The sequence below is a fragment of the Phasianus colchicus genome, chromosome Z (assembly GCF_987193195.1).
Source record: "Phasianus colchicus chromosome Z, bPhaCol1.hap1.1, whole genome shotgun sequence".
NCBI lineage: Eukaryota > Metazoa > Chordata > Aves > Galliformes > Phasianidae > Phasianus > Phasianus colchicus.
The window spans coordinates 91,505,347-91,526,752 of NC_143476.1; the positions used below are offsets into that span (position 1 = coordinate 91,505,347).

Consider the following 21,406-nt stretch of genomic DNA (forward strand, 5'->3'; position numbering starts at 1 on the left):
AGTTCCCTTTAAAGAGTTGATTGGTTATTCCGGCCACTGGCTTTGCTTTCTTCCAAAGAAGCAATGAAATTTAGAGCTCTGTAAACAATTCAGAAAAGTTCCAGCCAATTAAATATATCCAGTTAATAAAAAATCAGTATTAGTATGTCTAGGTCAACCCAGCACACCGCTAACAGCATTCCTCCTGCAGCGTGACCCAGCACACTGCTAACAGAAGGGCTTTGGGTCTGCCCTGCAAACACATATTCTAAGGACAGCTACACGTGTGCCAGCACTTTGCTTGTGCTCAGAACATAAAACAGCACATTCAGGAGAAAAAAATTAAAATAAAAAGAATACAAAGTTTTGTCTTAGCGTGTTCTGCACACAACTACCAAAGTAACTGTTGTAAATTTCACCAAAAAAATTCAAGGTGATTTAACTTTTATTTGCTTGTGTATACATTCAGAAATTGGATACCACTGGTTTCAAAGTGATTAAAAATGTCTGTCAATAGATTGTAGTATCTGCAGTAATGAGCTCCCTCACAGTTGAGCGTGAGACAGCAAGAATGCCAAAAACCTCAATTAACCTCCAGAAAAAAAATACAATGTTTTCTGGCCACTTCTGGCTTCAGAAACAGCCTCTCTCAGTCTCTCTGTGATTCAACTTTTGAAATCTTTATTTACACAACAAGCCCAGACTGGGAGAAAACCTATTCCTAAAACCTATGACTAATAATTTCAAAACAGAAGACTTGAAAACACAAATATCTGCATCTTTAAAGGGTAGACTGAAAACCCAGTTTTCTTGTTTGACTACTGTTATTTTGGCCTAAAGTTTCCACTTCAGTCTGTCTGCTCCATATTTTAGCATACAGACAAACAATCTATCATAGGAAGACTGCCTTATGCACAGCAAAAACTTAATCCTGGCCCTTAAGTGCCAAGTCCAGAGATCAGGACGATTTAAGACAACTGTAAATAAAGCCCAGACTCACCACTACCTAACAGAAAAGCCCCAGGTCTGCAGAGATCTCTGTGCATTCTCTCCCACAGCAGCGCACAGGGCAGCATAGCATAGGAGGAAATGCTCTCATTGCCTCACTCCTTTCAGATGTACCATCCTTAGGCACTGAAGCAGCAGCACCTGGACATGTCCAAGGGTCCAAGAAAACTCAAAGTGTCTGTGCAGTCCTGGCACCTGGCACCAGAGTCCTGCAAACCAGTAGGGAAAGCAGAGCTTTCTCCCATTCAGACAGAGGGAGCTGCTGGTCTTCAGCCTTTTCTGCATTATGGGAGCAGGCAGCTGGGAGTAAGATAAATACTGCAAACACTACCGAAGTGTGAATGCTCACACACAAACAAGGAACTGAGCTGGCAGCATTCAGGGACAGAAGGGGCTGTGAGTGGTCACCCACTGCTAACTGCAACCCACCGTGACTAACAGCTGTCCTGCCAGCACATGCTGCACAACTTGCACCAGTTGTGAGCAAGTAACAGGAGCTCTCATCGTATTTATTAACAGTCAGATAATACGTTTCCTTGCTCTGCTAAGTTTATTCTGTTCAAAATCATGAAATACTCCATGCAGAACACTCACCTGGCTCCGAAGATGTCTTTTTTCGCCAGATCAATGCCAGACACCACTTTCACCCTGAGGATACGAGACTCCTCCTGGTAATAAAAGAGAAAGAAGGTTTAATACTTATCCTGTTAACGACTGTGAAGATCACCCATTCGCAGCAGGTTACCCTGTGAATGAACTCACAGCCTTCAGATAGCAGAAGTCTTTGTTGGGTGGAGAAAACCCTCCCAGAGAGAGACAAACACTGTATCTGCCCAAGAACAGCAAACACCAAGAGCTTCCAGTTGCACCAGGAGTTAAGAAAATAATAGCAGATACCAGTAATAACTTAATAGTAATAACAGTATAACAATATTAGAACCCAACAAAAGCAGTGCTTATCAAAGCATCTTCTACTTCAAATCCTAAGTGATGCCTATTCCAAATCTGAAGTGATCAATTCTCCACGTTCTTTCATTCTGCTCAGACTCTCGGTCAGTCTCTTCAGACACAAGGGAAAATATCTGTAAGCTTTTTGCCCAACAATGCGAATAATCCTCGCAGGAAGAGACGTCTAGGGCTTAAAAAAACATACAAGAGTAAGTCCTCAGAATGCAATGGTTTAAACCTGTCCCACCTGCTCAGTAACAGTGTCCAAAAGCTGGTTTCAGCAGCAGGTAGCGGATTCAGCACGATTCAGACGCACGTTGCCCACTGCATTGCCAGCAGGATGTATTTCTAGGACAGAGGATGTTCCAGTGGGCATGGCTTTGGTTTGTGCCCTTGTGATGCTCAGCTCCGGAGGAGCATCGGCATCAAGAGTATTTTCCTTCTCCCTGTTCGACCTGTTTATTTTTGTTACCTGGAGGCCACCGAAATTCAACCTGGGAGGGGTTGTATAGAAACAGGTTCTGCAGTCACCCCTATCAGTTGTGCTTTTTTCTCCTGATAAGCGCTCCAGAACTGAGAGACGTGGGATTCAATTACAGTAATTTGAGACTCCATTCCTTGAAGGCCATTTGGGAAACAATAATGCTCCCCCACAGGTTCCTCCTGGCATGGCCACACTACACCTGCCCTGTTTGCCTTGGAGAGCCAACAGCAGCTGTGGGCCTGCAGGCCCTGATGAGATATCAGAGATCAGCAGAGGGTCGGAGCACGCCAAAGCACCCAGCATTCCACCAGGCAGGAAAACAAGGCAGTGTGTCAGTGGAGTTACATTAGTGCACATTGAATTGATTGTAGTTTTCAATGTTTTAACTACTTTTTCCTTTGGTCTGGTAATGTCAGTAATTATATTTGGACTACAGGACACATGCGACCTTCGCTTTTAATAGACAAAAGGCAATGGACTTGCAAACTGGGATCGGGAGCATTCCTTTAGTAAGAGGAAGAAAGTTAGAAAAGCCATCAGAACCACATAGTTATGACCTCATGGAGAAACAAAGGATAAAAAGCTGTGGTAGTAAATGAAGAGGGACCAACAGAAGGGTTTCTAACAGCAGCTACACCACAAATGCTCCTCACACTTCCTCCATGACATCAGCTTTACTGCAGCACACCTTGTTTCTGCACTGACACCACCTCAGTGCATCACCAGTATGGAAACAGAACCACTGCATCACGAGGAAGGCCAAATGCTGCAGGATCTCTGCTGCAGGTCCACGAGACACAAAAGCTCCTCCAGGCAATCCAAACACATTCTCAAAACTGTACTTTAAGTCACACTTCATCCTTTAAAAGAAATCTCTCTCTGCATACATGCTCTCAGTCTGTAACCCTGCATTTTACTAAGCAGGAAAAATGTTTTGGCAAGTAAGTGTTCAAATTTCCATAAGCATGAAATAAACGCAGCGCTTTAATTATATTAAAAACATCTCCATTAGTAACAAAGCCTCATCTACCTACACTCAAAGTCCCTCCCTCACTCAGCAAGGTACCTTCATCAACCCCACTGTGTGCAATGAGCGAGGCACGTGAAAGGCAGAGAACATTTTCTTCTCGTGCCCCTTTTTCTTCTTTTATCCCCAGTGTGCTGTGCCTTGATAGAGGAAGGAGTTAAACATTCACAGCAATAGTGTGTGCCCGTAACAATTAGATATAGGATTGCTTGATTAGGCACAGTGGGAGACCTGGAACAGATTACACCTGACACAAGTTTCTGTTCACCCTCCTTTGGAAGGCTGTACAAGAAAAATAGATTTTCTTTTTTGGTTTGCTTTCCTGAACACCCAGGGGACTGCAGGACATCATCACTGAACACCATAAATCTCTGAGACAGAAGGTGCAGGATGCAAACCCCAAAGACACTGCTCCCTTCTCAGCACAGAGTCGGGGCTAATCTTCAGCTAAGGAGCACCTGGGCTCACTGCTGCTGGGTGAGCACTGTTTACACAGTGATTTCAGCGGGAGGTGTCAAGACACACAGCTCTGCCTGCAGTTCACTCCATTCCCACCCAGGCATTTCTGCAGTGAGGTCAGTGCGTGGAACCAGCGCAGCCCACGGGCAGTGCCTCTGATCACCTACATCACCTGACAATATTCAGCAAACTCAGACAATGCTGACCCGCCTTTTAGTTTTAATCCAAACATCCAGATTTCCAGGGAAGTTGTCACGTAGGAGCGCAGAAAATGTCTCAGCTGAGTTATATATCAGCTGAATTCGGTCCGCAGATTAAATAATACTTAAACAGTTCAAAGTGCTCGTGGATAGGCACACAGGTACCAAACTGATGTGCCCTGCAAGGGCTGGTCTGTGTCTGGTGTGCAGGGAGAATCACAGATCATCAATTAAGGCTGGAAAAGACCCCAAGATCCCCAAGCCCAACTCCAACCCATCCCACCATGCCCACTGACTATATCCCTACACAGAACTATAGAATCATTAAGGTTTGAGGATACCTCTACGATCCCAAAGTCCAACCCTAGAAAACCCCACCATGCCCACTGACCATGTCCACAGGTGCCACATTTCCACAGCTCTGAACACCTCCAGGGTCAGGGACTCCTTCACCTCCCTGCATCACTGCATCACTGCTCTTTGGGAGAAGTTGTTCCTAATATCCAACCTGAACTTTCCCTGATGCAACTTGAGGTCATCACCTTCCATCCTGAAGAACCCAGCGCAGCAAGGGACAAGGGAACACATTTGGAGGGATAAGGAGAAGAAATACCTTTTGGGAGCTATGGCTCTTATTGGATCATACACATGAGAGCGTGGGTGCAGTGAGGGTGGTGGATATGTGGTGGAACACACAGTTCAGGTCCTGGTTTCAAACTGAGTAAATGAACAAGACCATTCAGAGTGGGTAAACAGAGCTGACCTGAAAAGAGGGATCTATGTCCAAAGGCTTGTCTACTTTTTCCAATTACAACTGCAATCAGTGTAACAAAATATATCCCAATGAAATGGTGTGATAAAACATATTGATCCTGCTCATAAACCTCAGCCTGCTGAGAACAATCAGCCTTCAGAAGAACTTCTGTACGAAGAGCATCGGCAGCCTTCAGCGTAAGCAGACAGATGGAGAAGGCATGAAAAGCGCAGGAACTCAGGGATGATGTGGGGAAGGTCAGCAGTTTGTTACACATTACATACTACTCTGAAAGCATCTACACCAGAAAGCGTTGAGTTCGAAAAACTAAGGAAAACGACATGATTTTCTACATAAAATCATCAAAACTCGCCCCTGAACACTCAAAATTCTGGAAGCTTGGCCAAAGGAAGACAGTTTTTTTCTGCTGAACCTATAAAAGCTTGTTTAATCGGCCAGTGCTTATCTTAAAAGTGAAAGAGATGCTATGCCCCAAGAGAATACTGTAATCACAGGAATCCTCTGCAGATAAGCAGCTTTGGGTCCCACATGCAGCGCTATGCCATGGAGCAGAAAGACCTTCTCCTGTCTGAACATCACTGATATCAGTGTAGTAGTAGAGTACTATTTATTAGCAGCAAAATACGTTAACTGAAAAAACTGTGCGAGCCATTCATCACCTTGTACACTCCCATAGCAGTGTCCCCTAGCTCCCATTTTTGGTGGCTCCAATATCCCTGGACCAGCAGGGAGGGGATGTGGAACCAGGCAATGTTTCACAACAGCACTATGGGAGCAGCAGCTGGTTCACACCACCCAGAGCTACCCCAGTTACCCAGAGAAGTCTGGATCTGGTGCTCTGGGGGCCCTTCACTCGGCTCTGACAGCACAGCTCTGGGAGCAGCCATGGCCACGCTTACACAGTCACACACAGGAACACCTGAACCCTGCACTGCCTGGCTCCCTGTGCCATGAGTGGGAGCTTTAACCTCTAGTTTTGCACTCAGTAACATATGGAGTGCCCTTGGATATTTCACTGCTATGATGCTGGCAGTGATTACCAGCACTGACCAACCTGCCATGCCCATCTTTACACCACATCCAGCACTCCTACTGGGTGCTGTACAAAGGGTCCTCCCTGCTTTGGTGGAGCACACCCCAAGCGATCTGCAGCCTGGGGAGGGAAGCACTGGGCTCACCCCACAGCACATCCTTCCCCACCATGCTGTGGGACCACTGCTGGCAGTACTGCAGGACGTGCTCCTGCTCTCCATGCCTCCCTGTCAGAGCCATATCCACGCTCCCTGCTCACAGCCCTCACCTCAACCTCGCAGCTGCTGCAGTGGCGATGGATGCCATAAGGCACTTGGTCAGGCATTATGCTGAGTTCCCCTGCTAGACCCATTCACACTCACTTCTGCTTTGTCCAATGATTAACACACAGTTCACTTGTTCCTGCCTCCCTGAAGATGTCAGAGGTTACATACTTTCCTCCTGTGCTGTGGGAAAGGTCTAAAGGGGCAACATTCTGCCACCTGCAGCTCAGGCTGCTGTTCTGGAGGTGGCAGCTGGGGGGGGGAGAACCAATATTGAGTTCCGTGCAAGGGAGCCCAGAGCCAAGTGTGCAGCAAAGCAGCACCAACAGGAGGCAGAACCCGAGCACCTGAGGAACAGGGTGAGGCAATATAGCATACAGGTGTGTTACGGACCTGTGAGACTCTGTACATATGCTTATGTACGTAGACTTATACATATGATTCACATTTTAAAATCTGCATTTAAATGAACACCGCATTTCTTCCCTCCAAGAACTCTGAAAAGCAAAGCCATTTGTAAGACCTATGAAAGCATTCACATAAATAACCAAGCAGCCCTCCAATCCTCAGGATGCTGGCACCTGGCGTGGTGCCCCACATGTTCCTCCCCCTCCAGAATCACAGAATGGCCAGGGTTGGAAGGGACCTCAAGGATCATGAATCTCCAACCCCCCTGCCACATGCAGGGCCACCAACCTCCTCATTTAATGCTAGACCAGGCTGCCCAGGGCCCCATCCAACCTGGCCTCCAGGTGCAGCTCTGCCCCATGCAGCAAGGAGGGATGACCTGGTGCACACACAGCGTGGCACGATGGCTATGTCACCCAGGGCCGCCCAAAAGACAGATTCTTGAACACAAACAGACAGTAATCCAGCCTGACAGAAGACGAAAAACTAGAAGTCAGCTTCCCATGGGACAGAAAATCCCATGACACGTTTACAACGTGCATTAAAAGAGCGGTGCTGACATCATTGGTACAGGTACAAAAACCGACGGACAAGCGTAGAATGCACCACAAGTCTGGATCAATGCAAACCAAGGACTGGAGCAATGCCCCGCGGGTTGGACAGGAGAAATGGCAAACTGGATGGAGCACTTGGTACACTCTTCCAAACCACCAGAGAAACACTGACCAAAGCCCCATCCAGAGCCCTCAGCAGCAACGCATCCAGCTCTCTGGGATGTCACTGCTGCTCGCTCTGCAGACCCAGCCCCAGGCAACCCTACCACCCACACCTGAGGCCCTGGAGTGGGGCAGGTGCCCATCCAGCCCTGCACACCCACTCGCACTTACCGGAGGTGCTGGTGGTGCTCAGCCTGCAGCTCAGTGCTGCACCACGGCCCCGCAGCACCGATCAGGACACGGAAGCTGCACCGGTGGAGGCCATAAATTTCCATCACCGAGGCAACGAGGTGAAAGGACAGCAATCTAGTGTTTCACCTGGGGAACGTGTAACGTGAAATGCTGGTTGTTTTCTTCCCCTCCATAGAAGAGGCAATTTTGATTTCGAGCAGAGATAGGAGGCAGTGAGGTAAATTTCCACTGAGCAGAAGGAATGGAGCCAGCACCAAGTGTCACTGCAGGGCTGAACTCCCAGCCTGCTGTCACCCCGAGTGAGAAAACTCACCTGGAGCACGGTGTGCTGGGCACAGCAGAACTGCAGCAGCACCTGAGCAGAGCGCTCCTTAATCCTGTGCTACAGCACAAAGTCAGTGGCAGTCTGCAGCTTCAAAGCAAAACAGGACATCGCTCACCTGCTTAAACAACACAAGTATTTTCCATAAAGAGCAAGACGGTAGAGCATCCCTAAGTCTGTCAGCACAAGGATGCGTGGCAGGCAGACCAGCCCACAGAAGAGCCACACTGATTTCTGCTCTCCTTTGTGGGTGGATGGCAGCAGCCCACACCAGAGCTGGGCAAGAAGAGCATGGGATGAAGTCGTGTCTACGATGGAGGCATGCAGAATAATAAGGATCCGAAGCTACGGAGCTGGACCACATGACTTTGGAAGGATTTCCAATTCTGTGGCTCTTACCACAGTCCAGGTCCTGCAGGGACACCATGAAGCGATTTGCTGGGGAGGGTACCAACAGCACATCATGAACCTCACTGTGATTCCTGTGCAGTCTCACTGATGCATGGGTCTTTGTGGGCAGCTCGGCCAGCAGCCCCTGCTCAGATGCCACTGCTGCAGTGAGCACGGGTGCATCTCTGCTCTGCTCAGCTCAGGGCAGCAGAGCCAATGTGGGCACAGGGCAGCAGGTCTGGATTGCTGTTTGCTGGCTCCAGCACAAGCCAAAGCCTTGTTCAGTAGCTCAGCACAGAGCAGCTCCTCCTGCTCCAAGCTCAGGATAAAGCCAAACGCTGCCTACTTTCCCTGCAGAATTCTTCGCATGCATGGCACGGAGCAACTTATTTCAAAGCAGATTGACACATTTTGTCTTACACTGATCTCAGAACTGCAGAGACGAGCACCGGAAGCACGGGGAGGAAAGAAGAACAGCTGGGAGCCAAGGGGCATTTAGGGTCAGGGAACGGCTGCACAGCATCGCAGGGGAACCACAGCCCTATGGAGCTACACTGAAAGGGCTCCGGTTGCCCCATGCCACTACAGTGACAGCAGGCCAGGTTTTGCTCAACACAGCACGGATGTGTCCCAGAAGCAGCAGGGATGAAGCAAACAGCAGCAAGCACTGCAGGAACAACGGAGCGTGGGAACCCGCAGCTTACACAACACAACCTATCTGATGTTTTGCAATAATACTGCCTACTCTGAGGCCTCAGCACTTGGAGGCAAGGTGTTCACATTTTTCCTGGCCAGACCTCCCAGCCCAGTGCCACAGAGGGGGGCTCAGACCCCCACCTCCCAGCCCAACCCTGCAGATAAGGGCTCGGGACAGAGTACTGCGCTCACCAAAACCTGTTTACAGAGTATTTTTAGCACATCAAAAAGAAAACAAAAAAAAAAAAAAAAAAGGAAGGCGAGCTCCAGGTGAACTGTGTTCTATTTTTACAAAAAGCAGTAGATATTTTTACTCTTCACAGCCAGTATGCTTGAGCAGTTTCAGCCAGCGTGCTGAACCAGGTCACCCGGGGTCTGCAGCAGCGCCCAAATGGATGCAGAACTGGTGTCAGGAACGGCCGAGCTGTGCTGCAATGGCTGAGCTGTGCTGCAGCACCTGCCCTGCTCTCTCACCCTACACTCAGACCTATTTTTGCCACTCACCCAGCAGCAGCACTGCCTTCTGCACACAGTAACTCACCAGGCTCCAGCAGAGCCATGCATGCTGTATTGATGTCTCTTAGACCCAGCAGTGCCAGCAAGGTAAAAAAAATCTCCATTTGCTGTCACACTGTGCTTTTTAATTGGTCACAGAGGCAATCAGATCCCCTGTCCCCAGCTGGGCACAGACCTGCAGTTCCACCACCCACTCCTTCACACCAAGCACTGATTCTGATCATCCCAACTACACCAAGAGGGACCTCCCAAAAACTCGTAATAGCAAAGCCTGGCACAGAGAGCACCATTTTCTTGTGGTATTTTCTCTTGGAAGATACAGAAATTCAGCTGATTTTAAAAACTTGAAGCTTTTATTTAACAAATATCTAACTTTCTGGCATGCAAAAACAGCTCTTCAAGCACAAACTACCATAAAACAAAACAGCAGTACTATTGCAAGTGGGATGATCACATTATGTTGCCTGACACTCATAAAAGCTTTGCCAATCACAGAGTGAAAGGAGGCCAGCGATGTTACCTTCAGATATTCATTATCCTCTGGTTGATGTCTGGACTGATCTATTACCTTCGAGTGCACAGAAGAGAGCAGTACTCCACAACTTATCATTCAGAGAGAAATACAAAAGCTCAAATCGTCGGTAAATGTCCAATAATTTCACCCAGTAATAAAGAATGGCTCCAATTCCCAACTAAGCACCTGCAGCAAGATGTCATATGTTGATGCATGAGAGCTTTCACAGCGTCTTCTCTAGCAGGAGTAGGGTTTTACTTCTCACTAACTCAATCTCAGATTGGATTTTTTTTTCAGCTTCTTTAGGTTGTGCTATTTGGTATGGTGAAGCCCTGGATTAGCTCAAAATTGAACCTATTTTCAAGTGAAGAATTCTGAAAGGCACTTAAAACAACTGTGATTAGGAATCAAGGCAGAGGGCAGAGCAGGTCTGAAGCAAGCGTGCTAAGCAGGAAAACATTAAATCAGATTTTATTTGTAGGCAATAACATGCGTATGACTTCAAGGAGATCTATGCTAGCACGAGGGACAAAGAGCAACCTGCATGTGCACACAGCAGAAGGCTGCTGAGGAGGGCCAGCTCCTGCCATCAGGCTGTTCCAACAGCACCGTGCTCTGCAGCACCTCCCAGCTGGAATTCCTCCGGGTTCTGCTGTGAAGCTCAAACATTCACCGTATGATGATATCAGTAGGATTGCTACACAGCAGGCCTCACAGTCACTGACAGGTCATCAACATGCAGCAGCACTGAGATGGCTTCAGAGCTGCTTCTCTGCACTCTTTTTCTCTTCTCTTGGAGAAGAGAAGGTTCTGTGGAGACCTCATTGTGGCCTTCCAGTATTTGAAAGGAACATATAATCAGTAGGGAGAATGGCTGTTTACAAGGGTGGATAGTGATAGGACAAGGGGGAATGGTTTTAAACTGAGACATGGCAGGTTTAGGTTGGATATTAGGAGGAAGTTTTTCACACAGAGGGTGGTGAGGCACGGGAACAGGTTGCCCAAGGAGGCTGTGGATGCCCCATCCCTGCAGGCATTCAAGGCCAGGCTGGATGTGGCTCTGGGCAGCCTGGGCTGCTGGTTGTTGACCTGCACACAGCAGGGGGTTGGAACTGGGTGAGCACTGTGGGCCTTTGCAACCCAGGACATTCTGTGATTCTATGATTTTTCCAATTCTGTCTCACACAGGCTGTTCAGACCCAATGTCTGAAACAGGCAAACACGAGGGCAGGCTCTGGAGAGCAGCACAGTCTCATGCAACGTGGAATTAAGGACCTTCAAGAAGCCCATCAGCACCTGCAGGAAGCATCCCCTGCTGCATTCTTAAGGATGTTATAGGAACACCTCCAGCAGCACAGCAGCTCTGGCAGAACATTCTCACTTGCTGCAGTTACTAGAATGCTACACTGCATTGCTTTGTCTTGCTCACCTCTGCACTCAGAAGGTGAGGGCAGCTTTTCCCCACGTGCAACTGTAATGCAAAATGGAAACGGCAGGATTCACCTGATGACAGTTCCAACCTCAGAGTCTTTATGGTGAGCCAGGCAAGTGAAGGCCCAGCAGACTTGGACTTGGCAGAACAGCAGCGATCAAGGAGAAAGGAGTGAAACACATAGCTAACAGTGAGTTGCATATGTCTGCTTTAACATTTATTCCTCAGACCGCATGCAAGATCTCTCAGAAAAGAGAAATTCCTTATAGGAGATGGGCCCACACAAAGCACCAGGCAGAAGCCTCATCTGTACCCAGCTTGCAGCATGCTCGTTTCACATCCTGAAAGCTTAAATTTAAATTTTTGGTGGCAACAGCAACTGCTTCTGTACTATGCAAATATTCTGAAAGTCATTTATTTAAAGCAAGTTTTATGAAAATTTGAGTATCTGGACCATAGGTATATGGACCGTAAATGGGCAGCTTTATCACTGCTGCATTGTTTAATGAGAGGACAAGCATTCAATAAAAACGTAATTCCACTGATAAACTGTAATTGGAGGCTGATTTCTAACGCAGATAACGTTGGTGATGTGTTTAACTGTACGTGCCCACAAAGTGAAGCTGCAGCACGATGGCTGCGTCACGTGGAGTGCAGCACCAGGCAGTGCCTGCACAGGCTGTGCTGAGAAAGAAAGACAATAAAGGCCACTCCAAGCGGCAATAAAATACCCGTGAGGCTGTCAAAACCTCAGCTGCCCCTGAAAGGAGAGCTTTTTACTGCAGCGCTTCCATCTCTGAAAATACTTTATCAAGCACATTTCCAAGAGAGCTGTGAGAAGGCATTAGTCACTGCAGGGATCCGTGGCTCTGAGGACCCAATGCTGCTTTATCAGCCTAGACATCTTATCTCGGCTCCAGCAATGCAGACATTAAAACCAAGGAGGGGAAAAGCTCTTGCAAGCAAACAGAAAAAAAGAAGATGTAAAGACAGAGAGCTCCAAGCTTAAAAAAAAAAAACCACATTTGACTTTTTTCTCTTCTGCTCAAACCAAAAATCAAATGTGACTGCAATGTTAACAGTTCTGCCCTCCAATTATAAAGTACTAACGCTGGATTGTGACATTTACTGCAGTTCATGCACATGCATCCCACCGCGGCGATGCGGTGCACGGAGAGAACAATGCCATAGGCAATTAGTGCTCAACTAACAATGTGGTAAATTCACTTGTAGGTAACGCGATGTAATCTGATTCATCACAGTTTGTGCAAGGACAAGCAGGGATGTTATAAAGCAACGCACAGTACTCCCAAATCCTCAGAGCTACCCAAAAGCCATTTCGGAAAGATGAGTGAACTTTGCTGGCACTAAACTTCATTCTACAATTTCAGCGCTCAGTGCATTCATTTACTACAAAAAGACTTTGTTTGAAGCTTTGTTCACAGCAAGCCTGATCAACTGCGACAGTAAAAGGGATGAAATAAGGGCTGAGGCTCTAGAACTTCTCTGGGAGCTGGGTTCATGCTTCTCATGAAGCTTCACCCATTCCTTTGGTGCCCTATGACTGCAGCCCCCGAGCACATCAAAAAAAATCTTCCATTTTACTCATTCCCACCTTCCTTTCTATTGAAACAACAGCACTGTGAGATGATCCCACAATGCATCTCATTTTAAGATTTTCCAAAAGCTCTGAAGGTCTGAAAGTCGTGCTCCTCTGGAAGCTGCATACACCTTCTATTCCTTGAATAAGTCAGCCTTGTGCAAAAATGATCATGTGCGTTTGAGACCTTCAAAGAAGAGAGAAGACAACTTTTCCTGAATATGAAGGTCAGCAAATAAGCAATCCTGCGTGCCTCTCAACAAGCACAGCCTGAATCCACGCTGTTTAAACGTTAAACAGTTCTCTTGCCCTTCACTTGAGAGCTACGTTATCCAACTCTCATTCAGCCTCTGCATCAATACTTGAACACTAGAAACAACAAGCAAGAGTTTGTTGGGGTTTTAAAAAGCATATTGATGGGAAAAAAAAAAAAAAGAAGTTCGGTACTTCGTGTTGAACGTGGCTTGCCCCAGATGCAGTGGATTTTATGTAATGACACCAGGCTTTAAGGTGCTGCTCATCCAATCCCAGCATAACGCACACAAATGTTTTCTTTTGTTCATTGTGGGCTGCATCCACTGGAGTGGTTCCAAATACCGTTCCTTAAGAAAGCATTCCATCTAAAAGATCTTAAAAAGGCAAGAATTTGGGGTGGGGAGGGAAGGGGGAAGGAAACACTGAAAAACCCACACTGCAAAGTATTGCAGTGGGGTGCACCCCAATGGTTCACACCTCTTTGCTGTTTGTTTTTGTCTTTTTAAACAAACACACCAAAACTTCTCTTCAAAAGCTAAACAACACGCAGGGAAGCACTGTCTGATGCAACCTCCTTCATTTGCATCTCATTTGCAAAGCAGGAGCAGCCTATTTAAAGCATCCTTAGGTTGCGCCGAAAGTAATGCCTCCTATTTGTTTTCACAGAAACTACAATAGCTACGCAAGAGCACAGCAACACTATTTGACAAAGCAAAGTCTCAGCTACAGCACAGTATTCTTCTGCACAGTCACCACCACTAACTGCACATTTGCACCAGTGATGAACAAGAGCACGCATGCTGTGCTCACACAGATCTGCATCCACAGAACAACATCTGAGGCATCACTTTTGGAGCAGCCTGACAGTGGGACAGAGCTGTATGTGCTGATGGGGGGAGAGCTCGACCTGGGGACACCCAGGCTGGACCTAGCTGCTCCTGTCACCTCACCATCAGCTGCTGCTTTTCAGAGAGCTGTCACAGCTCAAGCGAAGCAGGCTTCACTTTAGGCAGAAAGCAGGAAGGCTGATTTTCAGAGCAAGATTCCATTTTCCAGCACAGTTTGTTTCCCTGCATGAATCACCCTATTACCCAACAAGAAATGAAATTAGATCCTTCAGCTCTCAGCTGAAGTTAATAATTAACGTCACTCTGAGAGTTTCCAGTCTTCCCCGGCGAAGGAACTCCTTCCAACACATCCACGTTGCTGCTGCCAGCCAGCCCAGCAGCCCGGCCCTTGGCCTCTCCACTGCTGAGCCGCTGTTGTGAGCCCTGTTTCAGGCACCAGGCTGTATCCTGCAGCAGAACTGCCGCGTGTTCTTAAGGCACATGTGGCTGCATGTGCTGCCCCCTGAGGGTTTTGAGGTGTGGGGATGAACTACTGCAGTGGCCGTCTCTGTGCCGATTAGAAGAAGAGAAACCAGCCCTTAAGCCGAGCTGATGTGCACCTCCATCAGCTCGGAGGGATGCACTCCCGTCGTAAGTGCACAATGCTCTGGTATCTGGCTTTGCTGCTTCCAAGGTGCACAGGCCAAAGTCACTGCCTGTGAGATGCAGCCCTCTCACAGCAATCAGCTGCGGGGGCAAGGAGCAAAGCTGGCCCCTCACAGCTCTGCTTCATCATCTTCCCTGCAGCCCTGTGCTCCTCACAAGGTTTCAACCACCAGCGTTTTCCTCAGGCCATTATAAAAATGCACTTCTTGGCACCAGAGCCTATAGGGATAGAAATACAGGGTGTCTCCAAAGAGCACTCACCGCAGCAGGCTGGGACCACAGGAAGGGTCTGATGCCAGCTCTGAACTGCGTGCTGCTTCAGCTCCCCTGCTGCTAGACCTGTATCCTGCAAACAGGTGGAGCTGCATGCTTGGTCACGACTGAAAAAATCACCCCTCTGAACACCAGAACACGGATCCACAACCTGTGAGAATGCGAAGACATGCAGTTTGCAGTCAGATGGCGTGCCACTCTACTCAGAATTACTCATTCTCCCCAGAAGACGTATTCTGAAGATGTACAATAACCACAATGTATGAGTTTTAAAAAGATGAAGTGTTGGGTGGGTGCTGCCCTTTGGGCACAACAGCCTCACGCATTGCTACAGGCTTGGGGCAGAACAGCTGGAAAGCTACACAGAAGAGAAGGGAGCCAGGAGTGTGCCCAGGTGGCTGAGAAGGCCATTGGCATCCTGGTTGTGTCAGCAGCAATGCAGCCAGCAGGAGGTGACCACCCCCTGCACTCAGCTTGGACTGGGGCTGCACCCCAGTGCTGTGTGTTGTGTTGGGCCCTCACTCCAAGAAAGACATTGAGGCCCTTTAAAGACCACCTGGTGTCAATCCCTGCAGTGCACAGGGAAACCCACAGCTCCACCAGGTGCCCAGAGCCCCTTCAGCCCTACCTTGGGTATTGGAAGGGATGGAGCACCACCATCTCTCTGGGCAACCTGTGCCAGGAACAAGCCCAGGAACAGCTGGAGATGTGGATGAAATTCAAATAATGAACAGAACCTGCTTTAGTAAAACTGCACTAACACAAACATTACCAGTGCACGGGGCCAGCAGGGACAGGGAGGTGATGGTCCCCCTCTAATCTGCTCTTGTGAGGCCCCATCTGCAGTGCTGTGTCCAGGTCTGGAGCCCCCAGTACAAGAAAGACAGGGAGCTGTTGGAGAGGGTCCAGAGGAGGGCCACAAAGATGATCAGGGGGCTGCAGCACCTCCACTACAAAGACAGGCTGAGGGAGCTGGGCTTGTTCAGCCTGGAGAAAAGAAGGCTGCGGGGTGAGCTCATTGCAGCCTTCAGTACCTACAGACAGGAGGGGAATCAATTCTTTGAAAGGGTGGATAACTGCAGGACAAGGGGAAATGGTTTGAAGTTGATGAAAGGAAGATTGAGGTTGGATGTCAGGAGGAAGTTCTTTGCAGAGAGTGGTGAGGTGCTGGAACAGCTGCCCAGAGAGGCTGTGGATGCCCCATCCATCCCTGGAGGTGTTCAAGGCCAGGTTGGATGGGGCCCTGGGCAGCCTGGGCTGCTATGAAATGTGGAGGCTGGTGGCCCTGCGTGTGGCAGGGGGTTGGAGATTCATGATCCTTGAGGTCTCTTCCAACCCTGGCCATTCTGTGATTCTGTGTGTGATTCAGTGCAACAGAATAAGTTCAAGTAATTTAGCAGAGAGGTTATTTCCCGTGTGAATTCAAGCCACATTTCAGGACAAAGAAAAGTAGTTATCACCTTTCTTACGTAAAGATGTAAGATCACTGCTCAAAAATGATGGTAATGGATAGCAAAGGAATTGGCCTTTATAACACGGGCATTATTTCTGCCTGGCAGCAGCATACTTGTGAAACAGTTAACTGGCTTGTTTGGGGAACAGCGTTTGCTTGTTTGTTTTTCATATTCATCTATCCAACTGCAGAGCTGCGTCAGCATTCATTAGTCTATACGCTGCGTAGAGTCGATGAGCTGCATCCAGATCCGTGTCTCACCTCCTGCGTGCAGACTGGTGAGCCGTGTCCTCGCTCCCACGGGACCCAGCACCACTGGTGGCCATATCTGCACCACAGAAAGGCTGTTAATAGCCTTTAATGGGATACACTCAGCTTACTGACATAAATAACAGGATTGTTACAGGACAGAGCTCAGAGATTAGCTCAGCCACTTGTTCCTAAAACAGTACTTGATGCTGACTAGACTGAGAAACACTCATTAAGATATTCAACACTCATTATCCAAAACAAAGGATGGACTTTGTGTTCTGCCAGGCATTCTGGATACAGAACGTAGCTCAATGCATGGAACAAAGGGCACATTCAGAATCCATGTATTGCAGGAGATGCGTAATAAGGTCAGTCATTCATCATATCAGAGCAGGACCTTGTTCCAGAGAAGCACAGATGCATGTTCTTGAAAGAGTCAGAAAAAGACAGGAGCAGAGGGCATGGCAATTCAAGATTTCTTCTCCAAGTTACAAAGCAAGAGAACAGCTTCTACCCTACTTTTTATGGTCTCCCTGGTACCGAGGGGTCCAGATCTGGGCACAGCACTCCAGGTGTTGTCACCAGGGCTGAGCAGAAGGGAAGGATCCATTCTCTTGACCTGCCAGCATCAGCATTTCAAAGGACTTTTAAGAGTGAGAACAAGAGAAGATGGAGCACTTTACCTTGCGTGGGCCACTCACGAATGACTCCGTCAGATAAATTTGTTAACACAATATAGAAGGATAAATGAAAACACCTTCTAAAGTGTAAGGAACTTCAGCACAGTATATTTTCCCCAGGAGATCACATCGACTTTCAATCCCATAAGGTAACCTACACAGATATCAACAAATTACAAGCAAAAAGAAAGTTTTCATGTTAATAAAAAACAAAAACACTGACTCAGATGCGGTGGATTCTGAGTGACTAGGCTGAAGTATGTTGGGTTAAGCAAACTGCACTTACCATCAAAGGGTTCCTGCCTTCACCACCATGCATTCCCAACGCCTCCCAGCATCTGATCTCCCTCTCCTGCAGCCACAAAGGCTGATCAGCAGGCACGTCTGACAGAAAATGTGCCCAAGAGAAGAGATTAACTGTATGCCAGCTCAATCCACGGAGCTGATTGGGTTTGCTGCTCGTGGTCACTACACCTATGGATGGGAAGGGGTCAGGTCAGACTGATCAGCTGCAACCTGAAAAGACGTGACAGCTGGTCAAGCTGATGAACTTAAGCAGGGAAAGGCATAGCTACAGGCTGGGGAAAACAGCACTGGAGAGGAAAGGCACGAGTCCCTCCCAGGAAGCAAGAAACCAACACGGGATGAGAAAGTGACTAACACAGAAAATAGGCCCAACAGGCAGGCTGCCAAAGATGCAAGGTAGTAAATAAGAGTGAGATATTAGCATTAATCACTAAGCTCGTAACCTTTTGCAACTACCTTGTCTTGTTCCATTTTAATTATCTCTAAGAAAGAAGCATGGCAGCTTCGTAGCCCAGTAATTTTCCAGCTAGCTCACACTCCACTCAAGCAGCATGGCCAAAACAATCAACACTAAAATTGCCAATCTGATGAAATAAAGCAAAGACTCTCACGAGCAGTTTTTTCCTGAAAACACTGCTTAAATGACTTTTGCACGTTGTTACTCTTTTCAGCAGCATTTATTTCTGCCCCTCAAGTCCTTTCATGGCTGTTAACTTCCCAAGGAACTGCAGAGCTCTGGAGAGATGCTGAAGTGCCACCACCTCCAAGTTGAGGTGCAACATGCATTGGCCTTTTGTTTTCTGACACAGTAAAGTAAAGGGAAGCGGACAAACTTTTCCCTTCCTTGCTGCTGCTGGGAGGTCCTTCACCCACACCTTCTCCACACAGCAGACCACCAAGAATCACAGAGTGCAACCATCAAACATGCAAGGCTGAATGTGATGGCCACGTCCAGCTCCTGTGCCCACACAGCACCACCAAACCCAATGTCCAACAGCAGTGTCCCAGCTTCTCCTGGAGCTCCAGCAGCTCGGGGCTATGTCCACTGTGACTGCTGGGGATGTCGCTCCATGCCCACCACCCTCTGGGGCAGTGCCATTTCCTAACCTCTACCTGACCACCCCTGCTGCAGCTCCACGCCATTCCACGCATATTCTTCAAAGTGCCGGTCAACTCAACTGTTCTACTGGCATGCAAAACCTACTACTACTGTATTTGCTGCTATTTTCTAAGTATTTCAGCATCCATCAGCTGTAAAGTACCATTGCCCAAAAGCGGAGTCAGAAAATTGAAAAAACAAGAAAATAAAATACACACCTTGCTCTGTTTCGATGCAGCTTTCAGCTATTTAAAGCATTTATGTAATATAAGGCCCCCCAAAAAAATCTCTCAAGGAAAAATACTTTTCTGAAGTGACCACCTACTGTAGCTCATCCCCCGTATCCACTTAACGATACACATGTCCATCCATTTAACTGTAAGTCTCAATTTTTCTAACAGAGTAATCTTTACAGTCGATAAAGCAGCCATTAGGCTTCATAGGACCACAGGCTGAGGTAACATTAATGGCCAGTCCAGCACTGGTGTGGGGCTTACACCTCTCCCAAAAAGAACAATGACTGCTGCCTTTGTCTAAAATCTAAAGGGAACAGAATGCAACCAGAGATCGGGCACCAAACCCAAAGGTTAATAACTCCTTTTCAGGCATCAAACCTTAACAGTAAAGGCCAGATAAGCATCAAGCATTTCCTCATAACCTGGCATTTAATAACTACAAGTTCCTTCTTATCTTAAATATGTAATTGTCGTTAATTCTTTTGTTTTACAGAAACTTTTGTTTCCCTCAATTAGAAGAATCAGAATCTTTCCTTTAAATTATTGTTTCTTTGTTAAGAATCTTGGCAAATTCTTACCGTCTTTGTTTCTCAAAGCAACAGTATCAAGCAATAAAGTCCTTGATACCCACGATCCATCAGAAGTCTGACAAACACTTGCCTCCTGCAGGGTCACAGGAATCACAAAGCAGCTCAGTCCGAGCCTCCAGCCCAGCTCTACAGACTGTGAGAGCGCTCTGCAGCCCCTCCAGCCCTCACCCACCCAGGGATGTGGAAATTCCTCTTCAGGTGGAACCTTCCTGGCCATGTTTCTTGTTTCTTCCCCCAGAGGGGACCACAGCACTGCCCACGTGGATGGCTGCTGTGGGGCAGGAGATCCCCCTGCTTTTTCCTCCTGCCTATGGGGCAACCTCTCCCCATGCCACGTGCTCCCTCCTGCAGCCACCCTGACATCCATGGCACTGATTGCCTGGACAGCAAGGCTGAGAGGGGGCACAGAGCTTCAGACACAGGTGCCAGCCACAAGCTTGGTGAGAAGGAGCACAAGGGCCTCGTTAAGCTGAGCGCTCATTAGTTACCAGGTGTAAAGCACTGCTGTTGTTTGCTTCCACTGTTCCACGTCACTCCGCAGCACCTCCTGCTCCCCGCAGCACAGGGTCAGCCATTTCTGCAGGTTGCATGCCCAGAGGAAAGGAGGAGCAGCTGTCAGAAGGCAGGGACAAGATCAGGACATCCAGCAGGAAAAAATAAAGACAGCACTTCTACTTGGAAAAAAAAAAAAGGGGGAGGGGAGGAGAGAAGGGGGGCTGTTGCTAGGCAAGCACATGACTTATGTGAATGTCAAAGGAGGAAAATTCAGGAAGTGCAGATGGGATCTGTAGATGGCTTTTCTCACATAAGGGCCCAGAGACATCACGGAAGAAAACACAAGAGCAGCTCTCAGTGTCTGCACGCTGCCCTCACCAGTGACACGCTGCTGTGTCCAAGTGCTGGGGAGCACTGAAGTTCCCCCAACGTGGCTCTCAGGCACACTCCACCCAGGGCCCAGCACTCGGCACAGATCCCCACGGCCATCCCAGTCCTCCCACCAATCTCCAGCAGCACGAGGAGCTCAGCAGGCAGAGGGCATCTGCAAAGCAAAACCCACGGACACGCACAGGGGTTGCCTGACCCAGGTGGGAGCAGCCTCAGGTCAGACCCTGGCACAACACAGACAGCAGGGTAACAGCCCCAAGCCCATTGCAGTGCCTTGGCTCCGATACCATTGGGCAGCACTGGGATTCCATCACGATGCTGAGTGCTGCACTCCGAAACCAGCCGGTGCTAAAATGCAAGTTTCCACAGCAACGCCGACAATGACACACGGGGCCTTTGTCACACATTCCTGTGCTATCACATCCTATCAGCAGATGCGTTTCAGCTCACATTGCTGCACAGGGCTGAGAACCTTCGTTTCATTTCCCAAACGCTGCAGTTTGAAGCACACATCCTAAGCTACACATCCTAAGCTACCAAAAATCAGAGGTGACTGCGATGTTTAGTGACACCCATTAAAGATTACAACCCTCAAACTCCCCTTCATGGGTATTCTTCTGCACCGCTTGGCCTCTTGTGCAAGCCTTGGCAATCCCAAACAAAGCCTGTGTCACTCATAGGGCACGGACAAGCCAGAGCAAGCAGCACCTGGTTCGTGAGCTGCTTACCATAGCTGGGAGGTGGAAATGCACTCACACCAGTTACACGTGCTGAGTTACATCCAACCATCTCCAAGTGCAGGAAATGCAGCACAACAGTGTGGCGACAGCACTCAGAACAGAGCTGGCCGGGCCCAAAATGACGTCACAGCACATGGCAGGAACACAGCAGAACAGCAGTGGGTTTACGCTGTCAGTAGGACA

The 21,406-nt window shown here is 48.2% G+C and overlaps 1 protein-coding gene across 3 annotated transcripts in view; it reads right to left on the reverse strand.

Annotated features, from left to right (window-relative positions):
• Positions 1 to 21,406, reverse strand: part of NEDD4L (NEDD4 like E3 ubiquitin protein ligase) — a 133,252-nt gene that overhangs the window by 102,254 nt on the left and 9,592 nt on the right. For 2 of the 3 annotated variants that reach the window (XM_090130542.1, XM_090130544.1), the window contains exon 2: positions 1,582 to 1,655. In XM_090130542.1, the coding sequence (XP_089986668.1) occupies positions 1,582 to 1,655 (74 nt within the window). Of the gene's footprint in view, positions 1 to 1,581; positions 1,656 to 21,211; positions 21,308 to 21,406 lie in introns of those variants that run through there. The other variant, XM_090130543.1, reaches the window with a different exon arrangement.